The 18,928-nt window shown below is 36.7% G+C and overlaps 1 protein-coding gene across 9 annotated transcripts in view; it reads left to right on the plus strand.

Annotated features, from left to right (window-relative positions):
• LOC128703277 (calcium-activated chloride channel regulator 1) overlaps positions 1-18,928 on the plus strand; it is a 482,928-nt gene that overhangs the window by 341,430 nt on the left and 122,570 nt on the right. For all 9 annotated transcript variants that reach the window (XM_070103296.1, XM_070103298.1, XM_070103299.1 and 6 more), the window contains 3 exons: positions 1,423-1,579; positions 8,384-8,602; positions 14,397-14,513. In XM_070103296.1, coding sequence (XP_069959397.1) covers positions 1,423-1,579; positions 8,384-8,602; positions 14,397-14,513 — 493 coding nt within the window. The remainder of the gene's footprint in view (positions 1-1,422; positions 1,580-8,383; positions 8,603-14,396; positions 14,514-18,928) is intronic.

An 18,928-nucleotide genomic window follows, 5' to 3' on the forward strand; every position in this document is an offset into this window, starting at 1 on the left:
AGTAATGTATACAGGAGAAGGGGGTTACTAGCCTAAGTATAAATTATTATTATAATCATAACTAAGTGCTAAACCCATTTGTAGTATTAATGGATACTTAAAATTGTGTTTTTGTTTATTTAGCTACCTCTTTTTTTTTTTTTTTGTACATTTAGAAACTCTTGCTTAATAACTCATGTCTAGTTCTTAAGTTGACTTTAAGCCCTTGAGGGTCAAGACCCCCAGTCTGAAACTTGTCCACAGGGTCCAAGAATTTTGAAAAAAAATTATTTTTTCTTATGAAAAGTAGAGAATCTTTTTCTGAAGGTAATAAAACAAAAAGTACAACATTTGATGGAAAATTGATAAAATTATGCTATTGCGAATTTTACTTTGTGATATTTATGCATCAGCGATTTTGCCCTCTTTGAGTCCTATTTTAGAACAATTATATTGTTCCGGTTGACCAAATTATTAGCTATTTTGCTAGTATGCCTTCCATTTTATTGATTGAGCATAAGAAACTGCCCAGTCAACTATTTCAGCTACCCAGTAAAGTGATCAGATATTGATAATTTGGTCAATTTCAAAATAGAGTTCAGAAAAACAATGCAGGCATTCCTGGCACTAAAATAACATTTCCTTTGTTCATTAGTTATGTTTCCAGGCTTTACACATGAATTCCATTTTGATTTTTTATTCACACAAAGAATCTTTATTCACACCGAGAAACAGAAGATTTACTCTTATACAATATTGTAATAATTAGATAAATAACACCAGGGTATTTGTGAACGCTTATTAGAACCACCAGTTAATATGTATTGGACATGTGATGTGATTTGTTTGCTCTTGAACACTGGCAAAAATCGAACATTTCAGCTACTTTGAGCTCAATTTCATGTTATTGTCAAAATCATGGCTATTTCTATATCTTCCATTCTATCAAATGAGACTAAGAAACCGAGAATACAAGAAAACCATATGAAAATACACTACAAAGTCACTGTTTTAAGTCAAAAATATGGTCGCAGTTTTTTTATCATTATGCACTGCGTGCTGCAGGATTTTTATATATGGTGCATACTTACCATATGGACCCATTCTCTTTTATCTAGGCCTACATTTACCGCTCACAGCTTATCTGAGTGAGCTGAGCTCATCACGCAGTACTATGGCATGGACCCTGGCTTTAAACCTGTAGAAGAACGGCACGAGCCCTCAAGGGGTTGAGCATTAGGATTAGTCTGCCCAAAATGCACCACGTGTTAGTGGCTTTCTTTGGTGCCTAACAGTATTTTATTACACGTAAACTTCATTACCTATATACTGCAGAAAAGAAATAAAGTATTTGTAACAAAAACTACAATTTTAAGGTTATTATCACTGTAATATTATAAACATAGCAGTAAAGTGTAATATCTGATTAATTTGATCTTTTAGGGCAGAAGCAGATCCAAAGTTAGAAAAAATTGCAGAGCTGACTGGTGGTAAAACATTCACCGTGAATGACATTGATGAAGGCCACATGTTGGAAGATGCTTTTGATGGTGCACTCACTTATCAGCCACCACCTCCCCGCAGCAACACTACAGTCACTGTGAGTCTTCATATCACCTCTGTTTTATTTGTATTGACCTTGTATCATAATCTCTAAGATTTATGAAATATGTGAAAAGAATTTATAATAGGAATTATAGTGGAAGAGGTACCAGGCCCATGAATTCTCCTCACTTAAGCAGATTTTGAGATTTTATCTTGTATGATGTGCTTGCTCACTTGATCAGTACTCTTGCTTATATATTTTTTTTTCTGCCTCTGTCATGTTCATTCACTCTTGCATGGCCTCTCATTAACATGTTTCAAGAATTTGAGTTCTTGAATATGTTATCAAATGTAAAAAATGTTCCTTCACACTTACTAGACTATAATCCAGATAATTTTTCCTATAATCATGTACAATGATGTATTTAATCTACTTAGTTTTTTTTTTTACACATTGGCTGTTTCCCACCAAGGCAGGGTGACCCAAAAAGAAAGAAAAAACCCAGAAAGAAAGAAAAAACTTTCATCATCATTCAACACTTTCACCATCATTTATACATAATCACTGTCTTTGCAGAGGCATTCAGATAGAACAGTTTAGATGTCACTCCAAACAGCCAATATCCCAAACCCCTCCTTTAAAATTACATTCATCAAATACTTATTTGTGTACATTTAATGACATAGTATCAAATCTTAAAACTTCAAATCTAGATGCCCAAAGTTCATACATTATTAATCCTACTTTGTAGTATAAATACCTACCCAAAACAATACTGCCTTACACCCAACTGTAGCATTCTCATACTGTAAACTACTTTCAACAACTCACAATGTTATATTCCCATAATTTAATTTCAATATTCATTATTGAAACTATTGTAATTAGAGTAAAACTACTGTCTGCTATAAACAAAGAAGATGTATAACTTAAACAAACTATGATCAATTTCTTTAGTATGAAGTAGTATTTAAGCCATTAAATTAAGTCTGCCCATAATGCTTAGGCATGATAGTGGCTCTTTGCACTGTACCCCATTATTGTAATTTCATAATCTCAATGTAACCTTGCAAAGAAATAAACTTTGTTTTGTTGTTTGTTATGTGGAAATATACTTTGACTTAGCTTGGTTAGACTAAACTAAATGCTCTGTTACTCATCTTGCTTGCCCTCTTGTTCACTCTTACAAGTCTTCTTGGTTGCCCTCTTACCCATCCTCTCTCTCTTGCTTGCCCTCTTGCTCATTTGTTAGTTGAAGGAGTCATGTGACTATTAATCTTTCAATTTTGTAATAACTTTTCATATTTCATAAAAAATATGAAATGCATTATCCATATTTTACCCAGGGTTTATTAAAGAAAATTTTCCAACACCATCCTGTTTATGTGAGGTTTTTTTTTTTTAACCCTGTTAATGACTGCTTCATCAATATGCAACTCTTCTCTGTCACCCAAGAGTGGAATTAAATGTACAGTAGAACCCCCATATCCTTGGATTCTGTTTCTTCTGTTTCAGTTATCCGTGGTTTACCATGGCCAGAAAATAACCATAATTTTGCTTAATAATAGCCCCAGAGTGCGTATGTAGTGATGGTAGCAGTTCTTCAAAGCCTAAGAGAAGTCATGAAGTGCTTCCCATCGGTGAAAAACTGCTAATTCTCGACTGACTGTGCGCATTGTATGTAATTTATCAATTAAAGGTTATCATAGGTATGTGTGTAAATCCTAGGTAGTAGGTTGGTAGACAGCAACCACCCAGGGAGGTACAATCGTTCTGCCAAGTGAGTGTGAAACGGACGCCTGTAATTGTTTTACATGATGGTAGGATTCCTGGTGTCTTTTTTCTGTCTCATACACATGCAAGGTTTCAGGTATATCTTGCTACTTCTACTTACACTTAGGTCACACTACACATACATGTACAAGCATATGTATACACACCCCTCTGGGTTTTCTTCTATTTTCTTCCTAGTTCTTGTTTTTGTTTATTTCCACTTATCTCCTGGAGTATACCTGGAGAGAGTTCTGGGGGTCAACGGCTCCACGGCCCGGTCTGTGACCAGGCCTCATGGTTGATCAGGGCCTGATCAACCAGGCTGTTACTGTTAGCCACATGCATTCCAATGCATGACCCACAGCCCGGCTGGTCAGGTACTGACTTTAGGTGCCTGTCCAGTGCCTGCTTGACGACAGCCAGGGGTCTATTGGTAATCCCCCTGATGTATGCTGGGAGACAGTTGAACAGTCTTGGGCCCCTGACACTTTGGTACTAGTTTGGTACTAGTTTGGTACTAGTCCCTCTAGGATTTTCCAGGTGTATATAATCATGTATCTCTCCCTCCTGCATTCTAGTGAGTACAGGTTTAGGAACTTCAAGCATTCCCAGAAAATGAGGTGTTTTATTGCAGTTGTGTGTGCCTTAAAGGTTCTCTGTACATTTCCTAGGTCAGCAATTTCACCTGCCTTGAAAGGTGCTGTTAGTGTGCAGCAATATTCCAGCCTAGATAGAACAGGCAACCTGAAGAGTGTCATCATGGGCTTGGCATCTCCATGGAAAAGTGGGACAGAATTCTCTCTCAGTAAGCCATGTGTGTGTCATAAGAGGTGACTAAAATGCCAGGAGCAAGGGGCTAGTAAACTTTTGTTTTTCTTTTTTGGGCCACCCTGCCTCAGTGAGATACGGCTGGTTTGTTGAAAGAAGAAGATGCATGTAAATGAAAAATGACTTGGTTCATTACTATCCACAGTTTCCATGGTAGGTCTTGGAACATATCCCCCGTAAATATGGGGGGACTGCTGTATTTAAATGTAAAATGCCATGTTTTGTGTAGGGAGACACTTAGTGCAGAGCAAACCTTTGTTGTAAATGACATTTTGCACTCAGAGTTTGATGAAACCAGACCCAGAGTGAAACATTTATAATAAAGGTCTTTCTAATATTATAAAAATGGTTTAGAAATCAGAAAAGTAAATGAATGAGTGACTTGCACAACACTTGAGTATATTGTGGAAATGTTTCACCAGCCAGTTGCTTTATCTGTGTAATATAGTAAAAAATGGCAGAATATGCAAAGAGAGAGTACATATGAGTTAATCAGTCCCTTTAACTTAAATACGATGTGTTCAGCTTTGATAAGACTGAGGGACTGATTATCTAAAACTTCCTCTTCACATCTACTGTTCTTTCTCTGTATTGTACTGATAAAGGCACCAGTTGGCAAAACATTTCCAAAAATGAAGATATCCAAGTATGTACTGAAGAAGTTTCTCATTCATCTCAAGGTCTTTCTGCCATACTTGTCAGCAATACTCAAGGTTCTGCATAATTAGTGATGTTCACTTAAGCTTCTTGACAATCAGCCCAGGTAAAGAGCAATGGTTCTTTCTTTTGTGGTGACACTTGTTTTGTCATAATTTAATGTTTCCGTCTCAGATGAGTGGTTTAATTGACTGTATTCAGGGATGGATTAGGGTATGGGCTTTAGGGGATGTAGCACAGGGGCCATCGCCAGCTAGAGGGCCTCCAGTGACGTTCTCAGCAACTTACAATTTACTGATCTTTCTTTCTTTCAACACACCGGCCGTATCCCACCGAGGCGGGGTGGCCCAAAAGGAAAAACCAAAGTTTCTCCTTTCAAATTTAGTAATATATACAGGAGAAGGGGTTACTAGCCCCTTGCTCCCGGCATTTTAGTCGCCTCTTACAACACGCATGGCTTACGGAGGAAGAATTCTGTTCCACTTCCCCATGGAGAACAATTTACTGATGTTTTGGAGAAATTTGTTTCCAAGAAATTAAGCAAAGTAAATGTTTAAATTTTAATTATGGTTAGCCATGTAAAAATAAATTTAATATTTCTTTAACTAATTTTTTCTTTTGAAAATATCACTGGGGTTCTCACAGTACCTGTAGCCCAGGGGCCTACAAAATCTTAATCCAGCTCTGATTGTATTACTATGAGCACTGAATCCTATCCAGCATATCCATGGGAATTTTCATAGACTTACAAAAAGCTTTTGATACAATTGACCATGACCTATTGCACCATAAGTTACAACATTCTGAGATCAGAGGACTCACTCTCAAGTTATCTAAGATCTTAGCAGTAGAAACCAGTATGTAGACACAAATGGAGCTAATTCCACTACTCAACCTGTTCTTGTTGGGGTCCCATGGAGGAGTGTCCTTGGCCCACTTCTCTTTCTCATTTACATCATTGATCTACCAAATGCATCTAAACTCCTTAAACCCATTTTATTTGCAGATGACACTACTTATGTCTTCTCTCACCCACACCCAACCTTACTAACAGACACTGTACATGCCGAATTACTAAAAATATCTACTTGGATGACTACCAACAAACTTACTCTCAATATAGACAAAACCTACTTCATGCTGTTTGGAAACAGAGCTTCAAATGTACAGCTAAACATAATAATAAATGGTTCACCCATTTCTAGACTCACAGAGGGCAAATTTCTTGTTCTCCACCTTGACTGTGGTCTCAAATTCCAGATACACATACAACAAATATCCAAGAAAGTCTCCAAAACAGTAGGCATCCTTTTAAAGATACAGTACTATGTACCCCAATCAGCTCTTCTTGCTTTTTACCACTCTCTCATTTACCCTTACCTCACCTATGGTATTTATGCATGGGGCTCAACCACAGCAAATCACCTTAAACCTTTAACAACCCAACAAAAACCTGCAGTGCGATTGATTACCAACTCCTGCACTTGACAGCATACTCCACAGCTTTTCAAGAGTCTTAACTTGCTTAATATACAAAATGTCCACAATTATTATTGTACCTACTACATACACAGAACACTACACTCAAATATAAACCCTCCTCTCAAACTCCTCGTTGATAACTGTAACAGAACACACAGCCACAATACAAGACACAAATCACTCTTCAATATCCCTCATGTCCATCTCTCCCTATGCAAAAATGCTATGCACGTAAAGGGCCCTAAGCTCTGGAATTCATTGCCAGAACACGTTAAAGGACCCCTGCCTGCAAATCAATTTAAGGCTCTACTTAGAAATCATCTCATCACCCAAAATTAACCAGACAAATCATACTCACTACCTACCAGTTACTCAAAAGCTATACAGAAAACTTCTAAATAAGTTAAGACTGCTCAGCTATAAACTTAATTCAACTTCATTACTATATACAGTGGACCCCCGGTTAACGATAATTTTTCATTCCAGAAGTATGTTCAGGTGCCAGTACTGACTGAATTTGTTCCCATAAGGAATATTGTGAAGTAGATTAGTCCATTTCAGACCCCCAAACATACACGTACAAACGCACTTACATAAATACACTTACATAATTGGTCGCATTGGGAGGTGATCGTTATGCGGGGGTCTACTGTATTGTGCTAAGGATTGCTCATCCATATACTCGTTACTTCAAAATTAGGATGCTTAAATTTCATTGTCTTCAATAATACTAAATTGTAATAATTTCATATTGTAAATTGTTTTAAATTGTTCCATTGTAATAATTCCATATTGTAAATCAATTCAAATTATACCATTGTAATGTAATTTTTGTAAACTAATTTTAAAACTGTAATTACTCACTACTGAACTTCTCTACTAAACTTGTACTCTACTAAACTTGTACTTGTACTCACTGTAACTCATCAATGGCCAATATAATAATCTGTTATTGCCCTACTAATCTTAAGTTAATATTAAGTTCGCCCGAAATGCTTTGCATACAAGGGGCTTTTGGCATGTACACCCAACTATTATATTCCTTTGTACAACTATGTATCATGTCTAAATAAATTTCTTATTCTTATTCTTATTCTTATTCTCTTTTGAAGATCTCCTTAAATACCAAGGGTTTGTTACACTTGAACTGTGATCCTTTTCTGGAGTTTGGGATATTTGCTGATTGGAGTGACATCTAAATTGTCGTATCTGCTTGCCTCTACAAAGACAATGATTCTGTAAGATTATGGTGAAAGTGTATCTTTTTTGGGTCACCCTGTTTTGGTGGGAGAGAGTCAGTGTGTTAAAAAAATCTAATAACATTAAAAATTTTAGAAAAAGTAGTTGATGTACAGCATATGAATTTTTTTTTTTTCAACAAGTTGGCCATCTCCCACCGAGGCAGGGTGACCCATAAAGAATGAAAGTCCCCAAAAAGAAAATACTTTCATAATCATTCAACACTTTCACCTCACTTATACATAATCACGGTTTTTGTTGAGGTGCCCAGATGCAACAGTTTAGAAGCATACATAAAGATATATAACATATCCCTCCAAACTGTCAATATCCCAAACCCCTCCTGTAAAGTGCAGGCATTGTACTTCCCATTTTCAGTACTCAAGTCTGGCTATATAAAAATAATTTGTTTCCCTGAATCCCTTCACTAAATATTACCCTGCTCACACTCCAACAGCTTGTCAGGTCACAAAAATCATTTGTCTCCATTCACTCCTATCTAACATGCTGACGCACTCTTGCTGGAAGTCTAAGCCCCTTGCCCACAAAACCTTCTTTGCCCACTCCCTCCAACCTTTTCAAGGACAACCCCTACCCTGCTTTCTTTCCCCTACAGATTTATATGCCCTCCCTGTCATTCTACTTTGATCCATTCTCTCTGAATGACCAAACAACCTCAGCAACCCCTCTTCAACCCTCTGACTAATGCTTTTATTAACTCCACACCTTCTAATTTCCTCACTCCGAATTCTCTGCATAATATTTATACCACACATTGCTCTTAGACAGAACATCTCCACTGAAATTAAAAAAAAAAAAATTTGTAAGCTAAACAGAATCAGGAACATTGTATTAAACATTAAAAACTTTAATCTTCAGATTCATGAAGAGGTTTACAAAGGTACAGCTCGGCAGTTTGGATCAAATTTCAATGTGGACTTCACAATTGGGAAAAATCTCATTCTAAGATTAGACACTAATGATCGACAGCACGTCGTTCATCTGCCTCACTTAGTGCGTCCTGATGGGAATATTATTGGTGGTGCTGTCTTTGATCCAAATACTTTCACCTGGATCCTTCAAGTGCCATTAGCAGAGGTAAGCATTATAAATACGGCTTCTCCTCACTTACTGATGACTCGGACTTACGACTGGCTCTCTGACCAGTGTGCATACCTAAATAATGTATATAAGAGCTGATTTCTTCTATTCTGTTTATTATAATATACAGTACACTACTGTATAAACATTTAAAAATATACCAGAAATATTATAAATGGTGCAAAGGTGACATTAAAATAATATCAAAGATGGTTGACACATACCCACTACCATTATAGTATGCTCCTCACTTAGCGATGAATTCGTTTACTGACATGGTCTTAGGAACGGAACTCCATCATTAAGTGAGGAGAGGCTGTACTACTTTTGAACTCTTAGAGCACTGAAAATGATTTTGGAAGAATAAATGTTATGGTAAGTCTAGTGAATGAAATGCAGAGTTTAAAGTCCACTATATTTCATCACAATTTTTACTTATTGCTTAAGTAATAATAATAAAAATTTATAATGATTAATTTTTCAAGAATATACACTTGTATTATATTGGGATTTTATATGACTTCATCATGCAAGGAATGTAAATGAATGGATTAGAGTTTACCTGGGATTATTTTTTATTAATTTCATAGTTTTATTGGAAGTAGGTACTTCATTTCACTGTTTTACCTAATGTACACACTGTATAGCCCTTGTGGCTTAGCACTTCTTTTTGATTATAATAATAATAATAATTTACCTAATGTACAGTAGTCCCTTTAAATTACTTTTTTTTTTTTTTCAAATTATTTTGAAATGATTTACCTAACTGCATGTTTACTATGATTCACTAGGTTTGCTTTGAACAGATTTGCTCCAGATGCCCTTTTCTAGGATTTCATATTCTCCCTCTTTCTCCAGATTTTCTTCTCTAGGAGTTCATACTCTCCCTCTTTCTCCAGATTTTCTTCTCTAGGAGTTCATACTCTCCCTCTTTCTCCAGATTTTCTTCTCTAGGAGTTCATACTCTCCCTCTTTCTCCAGATTTTCTTCTCTAGGAGTTCATACTCTCCCTCTTTCCCCAGATTTTCTTCTCTAGGAGTTCATACTCTCCCTCTTTCTCCAGATTTTCTTCTCTAGGAGTTCATACTCTCCCTCTTTCTCCAGATTTTCTTCTCTAGGAGTTCATACTCTCCCTCTTTCCCCAGATTTTCTTCTCTAGGAGTTCATACTCTCCCTCTTTCCCCAGATTTTCTTCTCTAGGAGTTCATACTCTCCCTCTTTCCCCAGATTTTCTTCTCTAGGAGTTCATACTCTCCCTCTTTCCCCAGATTTTCTTCTCTAGGAGTTCATACTCTCCCTCTTTCCCCAGATTTTCTTCTCTAGGAGTTCATACTCTCCCTCTTTCCCCAGATTTTCTTCTCTAGGAATACATACTGTCCCTCTTTCCTCAGACTTTCTTCTCTAGGAATATGTACTCTCCCTCTTTCTCCACACTTTCTTCTCTAGGTATACATACCCTGCACATTTTCCCACACTTTCTTCTCTAGGAATACATACTCTCCCTCTTTCCCCACACTTTCTTCTCTAGGAGTTCATACTCTCCCTCTTTCCCCAGATTTTCTTCTCTAGGAGTTCATACTCTCCCTCTTTCCCCAGATTTTCTTCTCTAGGAGTTCATACTCTCCCTCTTTCTCCAGATTTTCTTCTCTAGGAGTTCATACTCTCCCTCTTTCTCCAGATTTTCTTCTCTAGGAGTTCATACTCTCCCTCTTTCCCCAGATTTTCTTCTCTAGGAGTTCATACTCTCCCTCTTTCCCCAGATTTTCTTCTCTAGGAGTTCATACTCTCCCTCTTTCCCCAGATTTTCTTCTCTAGGAGTTCATACTCTCCCTCTTTCTCCAGATTTTCTTCTCTAGGAGTTCATACTCTCCCTCTTTCTCCAGATTTTCTTCTCTAGGAGTTCATACTCTCCCTCTTTCCCCAGATTTTCTTCTCTAGGAGTTCATACTCTCCCTCTTTCCCCAGATTTTCTTCTCTAGGAGTTCATACTCTCCCTCTTTCCCCAGATTTTCTTCTCTAGGAGTTCATACTCTCCCTCTTTCCCCAGATTTTCTTCTCTAGGAGTTCATACTCTCCCTCTTTCCCCAGATTTTCTTCTCTAGGAGTTCATACTCTCCCTCTTTCCCCAGATTTTCTTCTCTAGGAATATGTACTCTCCCTCTTTCTCCACACTTTCTTCTCTAGGTATACATACCCTGCACATTTTCCCACACTTTCTTCTCTAGGAATACATACTCTCCCTCTTTCCCCACACTTTCTTCTCTAGGAGTTCATACTCTCCCTCTTTCCCCAGATTTTCTTCTCTAGGAGTTCATACTCTCCCTCTTTCCCCAGATTTTCTTCTCTAGGAGTTCATACTCTCCCTCTTTCCCCACACTTTCTTCTCTAGGAATACATACTGTCCCTCTTTCCTCAGACTTTCTTCTCTAGGAATATGTACTCTCCCTCTTTCTCCACACTTTCTTCTCTAGGTATACATACCCTGCACATTTTCCCACACTTTCTTCTCTAGGAATACATACTCTCCCTCTTTCTCCACACTTTCTTCTCTAGGTATACATACTCTCCCTCTTTCTCCACACTTTCTTCTCTAGGTATACATACCCTGCACATTTTCCCACACTTTCTTCTCTAGGAATACATACTCTCCCTCTTTCCTCAGACTTTCTTCTCTAGGAATACATACTCTCCCTCTTTCTCCACACTTTCTTCTCTAGGTATACATACCTTGCACATTTTCCCACACTTTCTTCTCTAGGAATACATACTCTCCCTCTTTCCCCACACTTTCTTCTCTAGGAATACATACTCTCCCTCTTTCCTCAGACTTTCTTCTCTAGGAATACATACTCTCCCTCTTTCTCCACACTTTCTTCTCTAGGTATACATACCCTGCACATTTTCCCACACTTTCTTCTCTAGGAATACATACTCTCCCTCTTTCCCCACACTTTCTTCTCTAGGAATACAGTGGGACCCTGAGTTTCGTACAGCTCCCAACTCAAACAAATATGTAAGTGTATTATTGTAAGTGCTTTTGTAAGTATATTTTTGGGGGTCTGAAGTGGACTAATCTAATTTACATTATTCCTAATGGGAACAAATTCGTTCGGTAACGGCACTCAAACAACCATCTGGAATGAATTATGTACGAAACTCAGGGTACCACTGTACATACTCTCCCTCTTTCCCCAAACTTTCTTCTTTAGGAATACCTACTCTTCCTCTTTTCCCACACTTCCCTTTTTGTCTGAAAATTTCTTCTCTTCCTCAGATTTTCTTTTCTTCCCAAAACTCTTATTTTTTTCCTTTCTGAACGTCCCTGAATTTTTTTTACCTTTCTTTTCCAGCCTTTCCCATACTTTCTCTCTTTTCCAAACATTCTTCTTCAAACCTCTTTTTTTCCAATCTTTCTCCTCTTTCTTCCTTAAGCTTTCTTCTCTTTCTTCCATAAGCTTTCTCCTTTCTTCCAAAAACTTTTTCCTCTCTCTTCCATAAACACCTTTCCTCCTTCACTAAATTTTTTCTTACTCTCCCCTAAAAAAAATCCTTTCTCTTTCCCAAGGACTGTAGTGAATGGCATCTGCCTGCTACGGCCCCTGAAGAATACTTAGTTTATACTAGGATACCTCCTAAATTCAGTAAACACTTGAAATCAGTGAAGATGAAAGTAAAGTTACGACTTATCGAATTATGTTTGTGGTGGTTGGTAAAGACTTATCTCCTGACCACCCAACACCTGTGCATAAGTTGTAAGATTTGAGTTTGGTTGGCTTGTCAAGAGACTAGGCACCTTTAGAGCATGCTGAAGCATATTTAGATTACATAAATGTGTAATCTATATATCAATGAAATCATGAAACAAGTGATTTTGAATCATTAACAGAACTGTGACTTGGCCAGGACTCAATCCTGTGTTCCCATGCCCAGCCCTGTGTGGACTGAACAAAGTATGCGTCACTCTCTCCATTGGACCACCATACTTAAATACCAGGCACCCAGCAGTACTGAGCGTGTTATCCTGATGCAAGGACATTTGTGGTCATGGAGCCTCAGAGACTACTTTCAGCCTCATCCTGTTTAGTGTACCAGCCTTCACAAGCAGTCTATAAATCAATGAAATTACGAAACGAGTATAAATACGTCTTACACGCCACTGTTTCTGACGTATCTATACGCGTAAATTCTAGCGGCTTCAAACCAAGCGGGAGAAAGCTGGTAGGCCCACATGTGAGAGAATGGGTCTGGGTGGTCAGTGTGCACCACATAAAAAAATCCTGCAGCACACAGTGCGTAATGAGAAAAAAAAAAAGACCATTTTTTTTATTAAAACGCCTACTTTGAGGTGTATTTTCGTATAGTATTTATCGTTGTATTCTCGTTTTCATGGTCTCAGGTGATAAAATGGAAAACATATTACAGAAATAGAGATGATTTTCATTACTTTCACGATGAAAACAACCTTGAAACTGAGCTCAAAGTAGCAGAAATGTTCGATTTTTACCAATGTTCAGGAGTAAGCAAATCACACCACACGTCCAATACACTTCAACTGGGGAGTCTAATATTCTTTCACTAGTGCACTGATATTATTTATACCATTTTTAAAATAATGCAATAATCTGCATAACAGTAAATTTTGTATTTTTTTGTGTGAATAAAAAACCAAAATAGAAAGCAATAGTAATATAAGAGGGGCATAGAGACGTGACTAATGAATGGAGGATATGTTATTTTAGTGCCAAGAATATCTACATTGTTTATTCTGGACCCTATTTTGAAATTGGCATCTTTTTTAATTTGCGTGAAATTGGCCAAATTGCCAATTTCTGACCACTTTATTGGGTAGTTCAAATTGGTAAATGGGTAGTTTCTTGTACTCAACTGATAGATAAAATGGAGTTCTAAAGAAATAGCTATGAATTTGGTCAACTGGAACAATGAAATTGGCTAAAAACAGGGCTCAAATTCGGCGAAATCGCCAATACATATATGTCGCTGAGACCGCTAACTTCGCGGGAGCGTAATTCCTTGAGTTTTCGACCAAATTTCGAACTTTTGGTGTCATTACCATCGGGAAAAAATTCTCTATCATTTCATAAGAAAAAATAATTTTTTGTTTTTTTTTTTTAAATTTTGCGACATAGAATGAGTTTCAGAAAGGGGCCTGCAACAGTCAAAGGGTTAACCCAGCCACAGTTCTGTTAATGATTCAAAATAACTTTTTTCGTGATTTTATTGATTACAGACTGCTTGTGAAGGCTGGTACACCAAACAGGAAGAGGTTGAAATTAGTCTCTGAGGCTCCATGACCACTAATGTCCTTGCATCAGGATAACACAGTACTGCTAGGTGTCTGGTGTTTAAGGATGGTGGTCCAGTAGAGTGATGCATACTTCGTTCAGTTCACACAGGGCTGGGCATAGGAACACAGGCTCGAGTCCTGGCCAAGTCACAGTTTTTAAATGATAAATGTGTAATATTTTTTCACAGAAGGCAGGTAGATACTGTACCGTTAGTGTGAGTGCTTCATCTGACTCTTCACGACTTGTTTTTCTTTCTGGTTAAATGAATATTAATCGATGTCTAATGCTGTATTGTACAGTATTACAATACAGTATAATATACTGTAGTATATTTGCATATTAAATAATGATAATTCTGTATTGTTCTGTGTCATTCTTTAATTTAATTTTTAACTTTTGAATTATATTTTTTGGGGGGATTATTGTCTCTAATTTCTTAACATAAATTTTTAAATAAAGAAGTAATTTCAGTATATATTTTTCAGGAAGGGGAGTGGAGTTGGGTGGTGTCATTGTCAGGATCTGAAGAAAATTTTATTCGTGTGAAAGTGACTGCTCAGACTCGTGACCCGACTGTCCACCCCATCACTACCAGAGCATGGGTGAGCACCTTTGTCATAAGTGATTGATCTCTTGGTCAGTTCATGGTATAGAAGAAATGACAGTAAATGGTACTTTTAACTCCTTTATTTTCATTATTTATTGTACTGTGACTGTAAGCTTTGTGTACTATATCAGGTACAGTAAATCCTCTGCTTACAAACATGAGAATCTTCTGTATTTATTTATTTATTTATTTATTTATTAATTTGAACATGATACAGTGAAGTACAAAGGAATACAGTAATTAAGTGTAACATGCCAAAGCCCCTTGTATGCAGAGCTTTATGGGCAGGCTTAATTAACTTAAGATTAACTAAGCAATTATATATTCAGTGGTAAAACATTATTTAAACAGATTACAATTAAGCACAAATGAGTATTACAAAGACAGGTCATATGGTCATTTACTGTGTTGCTGAGCATTCAGTAGACTGGAGTATTCTGTTAGGTAATGTAATGAAAAATAACAAAGTTTGATTGGGTCATAGGTTAAACATTTATGAGATACAATTATGAGAAACATTTGTGAGATACAATTTATGAGATACAATTATTCAGTATTTATTTAGTTGTGGGTGAGTAAGTGATTTTTGAGAAGAGACTTGAATTTATAAACAGACTGCGTTTCTTTTATATTCGCAGGTAATGAATTCCAGATTTTAGGGCCTTTTATGTGCATTGAGTTTTTGCATAGTGTGAGATGGACACGAGGAACATCAAAGAGTGATCTGTGTCTTGTGTTATGGTCATGTGTTCTGTTGAGGTTGGTAAGGAGATGTTTGAGGGGAGGGTTTATATCAGAGTTAAGTGTTCTACGTATGTAGTAGGTGCAGTAATAAGTATGGATGTTTTATATGGTGAGTAGGTTTAGAATTTTGAATATTGGTGGAGTGTGCTGCCTGTAGTGGGAATTTGTTATTCTGACTGCAGCCTTTTGTTGGGTAATTAGTGGTCTGAGATGGTTTATTGTTGTTGAGTCCCATGCACAAATTCCATAGGTGAGATAGGGGTAAAAGTGAGTGATACAGGGTCAGGAGGGCTGACTATGGAACATAGTACCGTATCTTCGATAGTATGCCTACCTTCTTGGAAATTTTCTTGGAAATTTGTTGTATATGTGTTTGAAATTTGAGTCTATTATCTGCTGTCAGAATAATACAGGACCACGTACAAGTCATCGTGCAAAACAATGAAATCAAAGAAACACATTTGCTAGGAAAACCAGGAAGTAAACTCAGTATAATGATCCGACTTCATTCATACGATAAAAGAAAGGACCTAATTAAATCAGCAATTACAATGAAAAATGGAGTGGACATAAATGAGTGTCTAACAAGAAAACGTCAAAACCTTCTGTTCAGGCTGAGAAAACTTAAACAGGAAAACAAAATACATCAGTGTTTCACGCAAGATGGTAAAATACTAGTAAGGAAAACATCAACAGGACAACAATATACTATCTCAAACGAACATGATTTCTCTACCTTCCTTAGAAAAGCGGACATTTCTCTAACAGATTAGATAAGTGCCCTTAATACATATATACGTGTGGTGCATATAGTGTATGTTACTATTATAATGTGCATTATTATTTTTATTATTTTTTCATCACTAGCTAATGCTAACTACCTCCAATACTTTATACTTCTTTCTTACTGCTATTAATTGCTCATAATTTTAAGTTACAAGTCAAATCTTACTCCAAATTAATATTATTCATTGTTCTTACCTGTCCATTTAATTTTGTTTACCACTACTTGTTTTTTTAGTCACTTTTTATTGTGTGTGCAAATAGTGTATATTCCAATTACTTTTTGCAAGTACCAAAACTATCTTTTGCTAGCTAGTACCAACTACCTAATTTTTTTACTTTTTATTGTGCAATAAACTGCTCAACTTATTTAATATTACAAATCAGATCTTACTCCTAATACAATATTATTTCATAGTGACTATCTGTCCATTTAACTTTGTTTACCATTACTTAATTTTAGTCCCTTATATATTTTTTCCTTTATTTTAGCTTTATATAACTACCTTAGTTCATATATTCACAATTGTTAAAATAATCATGGTGCTATTCTCAGGTGCTAAAGTGTAATAAGTTCACTATTTTGCCATTATATTCCAAAGCTCATTTTTTGATTACCACTTTATTGTTCACCACAACTTATATTAGTCCCTTTTATATTATAATTTTACATTATAATTCTAACTTTAAAGAATTACCTTTAAAGTACTACCTACTATCATATTCCCAAGCTCCATTATTTGATCATCACTTTATTTGTTCACCACAAATTATTTTAGTCCCTTTTATATTGTCTCCTTTATTTTAGCTTTAAAAAAACTACCTTAGCTCCATTATTTTTACATTTGTTAAATAATTCAGGTGCTATTTTTTAGCTTTAGAATATTTACTTTGTTTTATACTTAATTCTAACTATAGATTCACTACAAATCTTATGATTACAAGCATTGATCCTGATACCAACCTCTTATTGAATGACTTAAATGAATCAAACAGTTACTGTAATTACTACACAGCAGAACAATCAAAGGCACTTCTCAGAGCCAACAAAAACATAACTGTCTTTAACTACAATATCAGATCTTACTACTCTCAGGTGACTTCAATATAAATCTCCTGCAAGACCAGGACCCACACGTTACTGAATTCACAAACACAATGAGTAACTGCATGTTGCTACCAACAGTAACAAAACCTACAAGAGTTACGGAGACTAGTGTTTCCCTACTTGACCACATCTGGACCAACACCACATCCCCTTTAAAATCAGGCATAATTACAGATAATACCACAGACCATTACCCTACTTTCTTCATAACAACTCTTGGTAAATTACCCCAAGACACTACTAAAGTCACCTTCAGACTTCACAATGAGGCAGCCATTAATAACTTCACAACAGCAGTAACAAACATTGACTGGCACACTGAGCTAGAAATCTATACAGATATTGACGAATGTTTTAATAATTTTCTAAAAAAGACCTATAACAAGCACTGCCCTAAAAAAACTAAACAGATGACAGCTAAGAGACTGAACAGTCCCTGGCTAACACCCAGCATTCTCAAATCCATAAATACAAAACACCGATATGAAAAACAGTACAGAATGGGTCACATAACCAGAGACCAAACAAAACGTTACTCGTCAGTCCTAACCAGCCTGATACGAAGGGCAAAAAAATTGTATTATGAGAACAGATTATCCAACTTACGAGGTGATATAAAAAAGACCTGGAAAACCCTATCAGAAATTCTGGGAACAAAAAAGATATCACGAAATAGCAAAATAAAATTAGCAAAATCAGATGAACCCCAACTCCCACCAACAGAAACAGCAAACAGACTCAATGATTTCTTCTCCACTATAGGACAAAACCTTGCCAATAAAATCCCAAGCTCAGATACCCCACCAAATGACTACCTCACTGGCAACTACCCAAACACACTGTTCCTAGCTCCGACTAACCCATACGAAGTCTCCCTTATTATCAATGCACTAAAAAACAAGGCAGGAGATTTAAATACCTTACCACCCTTTATATACAAAAAAGTGTCATAAGTGCTATCACCAATCATTGCAACACTCTTTAACAAATCCATTGAATCCTCCACCTTCCCTACAGTTCTCAAAATAGCAAGGGTCACCCCGATCCATAAAGGAGGAGACCAAACAGAGTTGAATAACTATAGGCCAATATCCAATTTACACCCTCTCTCAAAAATCTTCGAAAAATTAATTCATAAGCAAATCTACTCCTACCTCATCTCCCAAAACATACTCAACCCCTGCCAATTTGGATTCAGGCCTAATAAAAATACTAATGATGCTATTATACACATGCTAGAACATATATACACTGCAATAGAGAAAAAAGAAGTCCCACTGGGGATCTTCATTGACTTACGTAAAGCTTTTGATACAGTTGACCATGACTTGCTCCACGTAAAATTGTCACACTATGGTATAAGAGGGCACTCCCTCAACTACCTCAAGTCATACCTCAGCAACAGAAGCCAATATGTGTACGCAAATGGGGCAAGCTCTTCCGCACAACCAATTACAGTTGGTGTCCCACAGGGAAGTGTCCTTGGCCCTCTTCTCTTTCTCCTATACATAAATGACTTACCAAATGCTTCGCAATTACTCAAACCCACACTATTTGCAGATGACACTACATACGTCTTCTCTCACCCAAGCCCAGTCACGCTAGCCAATACTGTAAATACCGAATTACAGAAAATATCTACCTGGATGAGGACTAACAAACTTACACTAAACATTGACAAAACCTACTTCATTCAGTTTGGTAACAGAGCTACAGATGTCTCTCTTAGCATAATGATAAACGGATCACCTATCACAAAGCTAACAGAGGGAAAA

This window comes from Cherax quadricarinatus, chromosome 85 (genome assembly GCF_038502225.1).
Source record: "Cherax quadricarinatus isolate ZL_2023a chromosome 85, ASM3850222v1, whole genome shotgun sequence".
Taxonomy (NCBI): Eukaryota; Metazoa; Arthropoda; class Malacostraca; order Decapoda; family Parastacidae; genus Cherax; species Cherax quadricarinatus.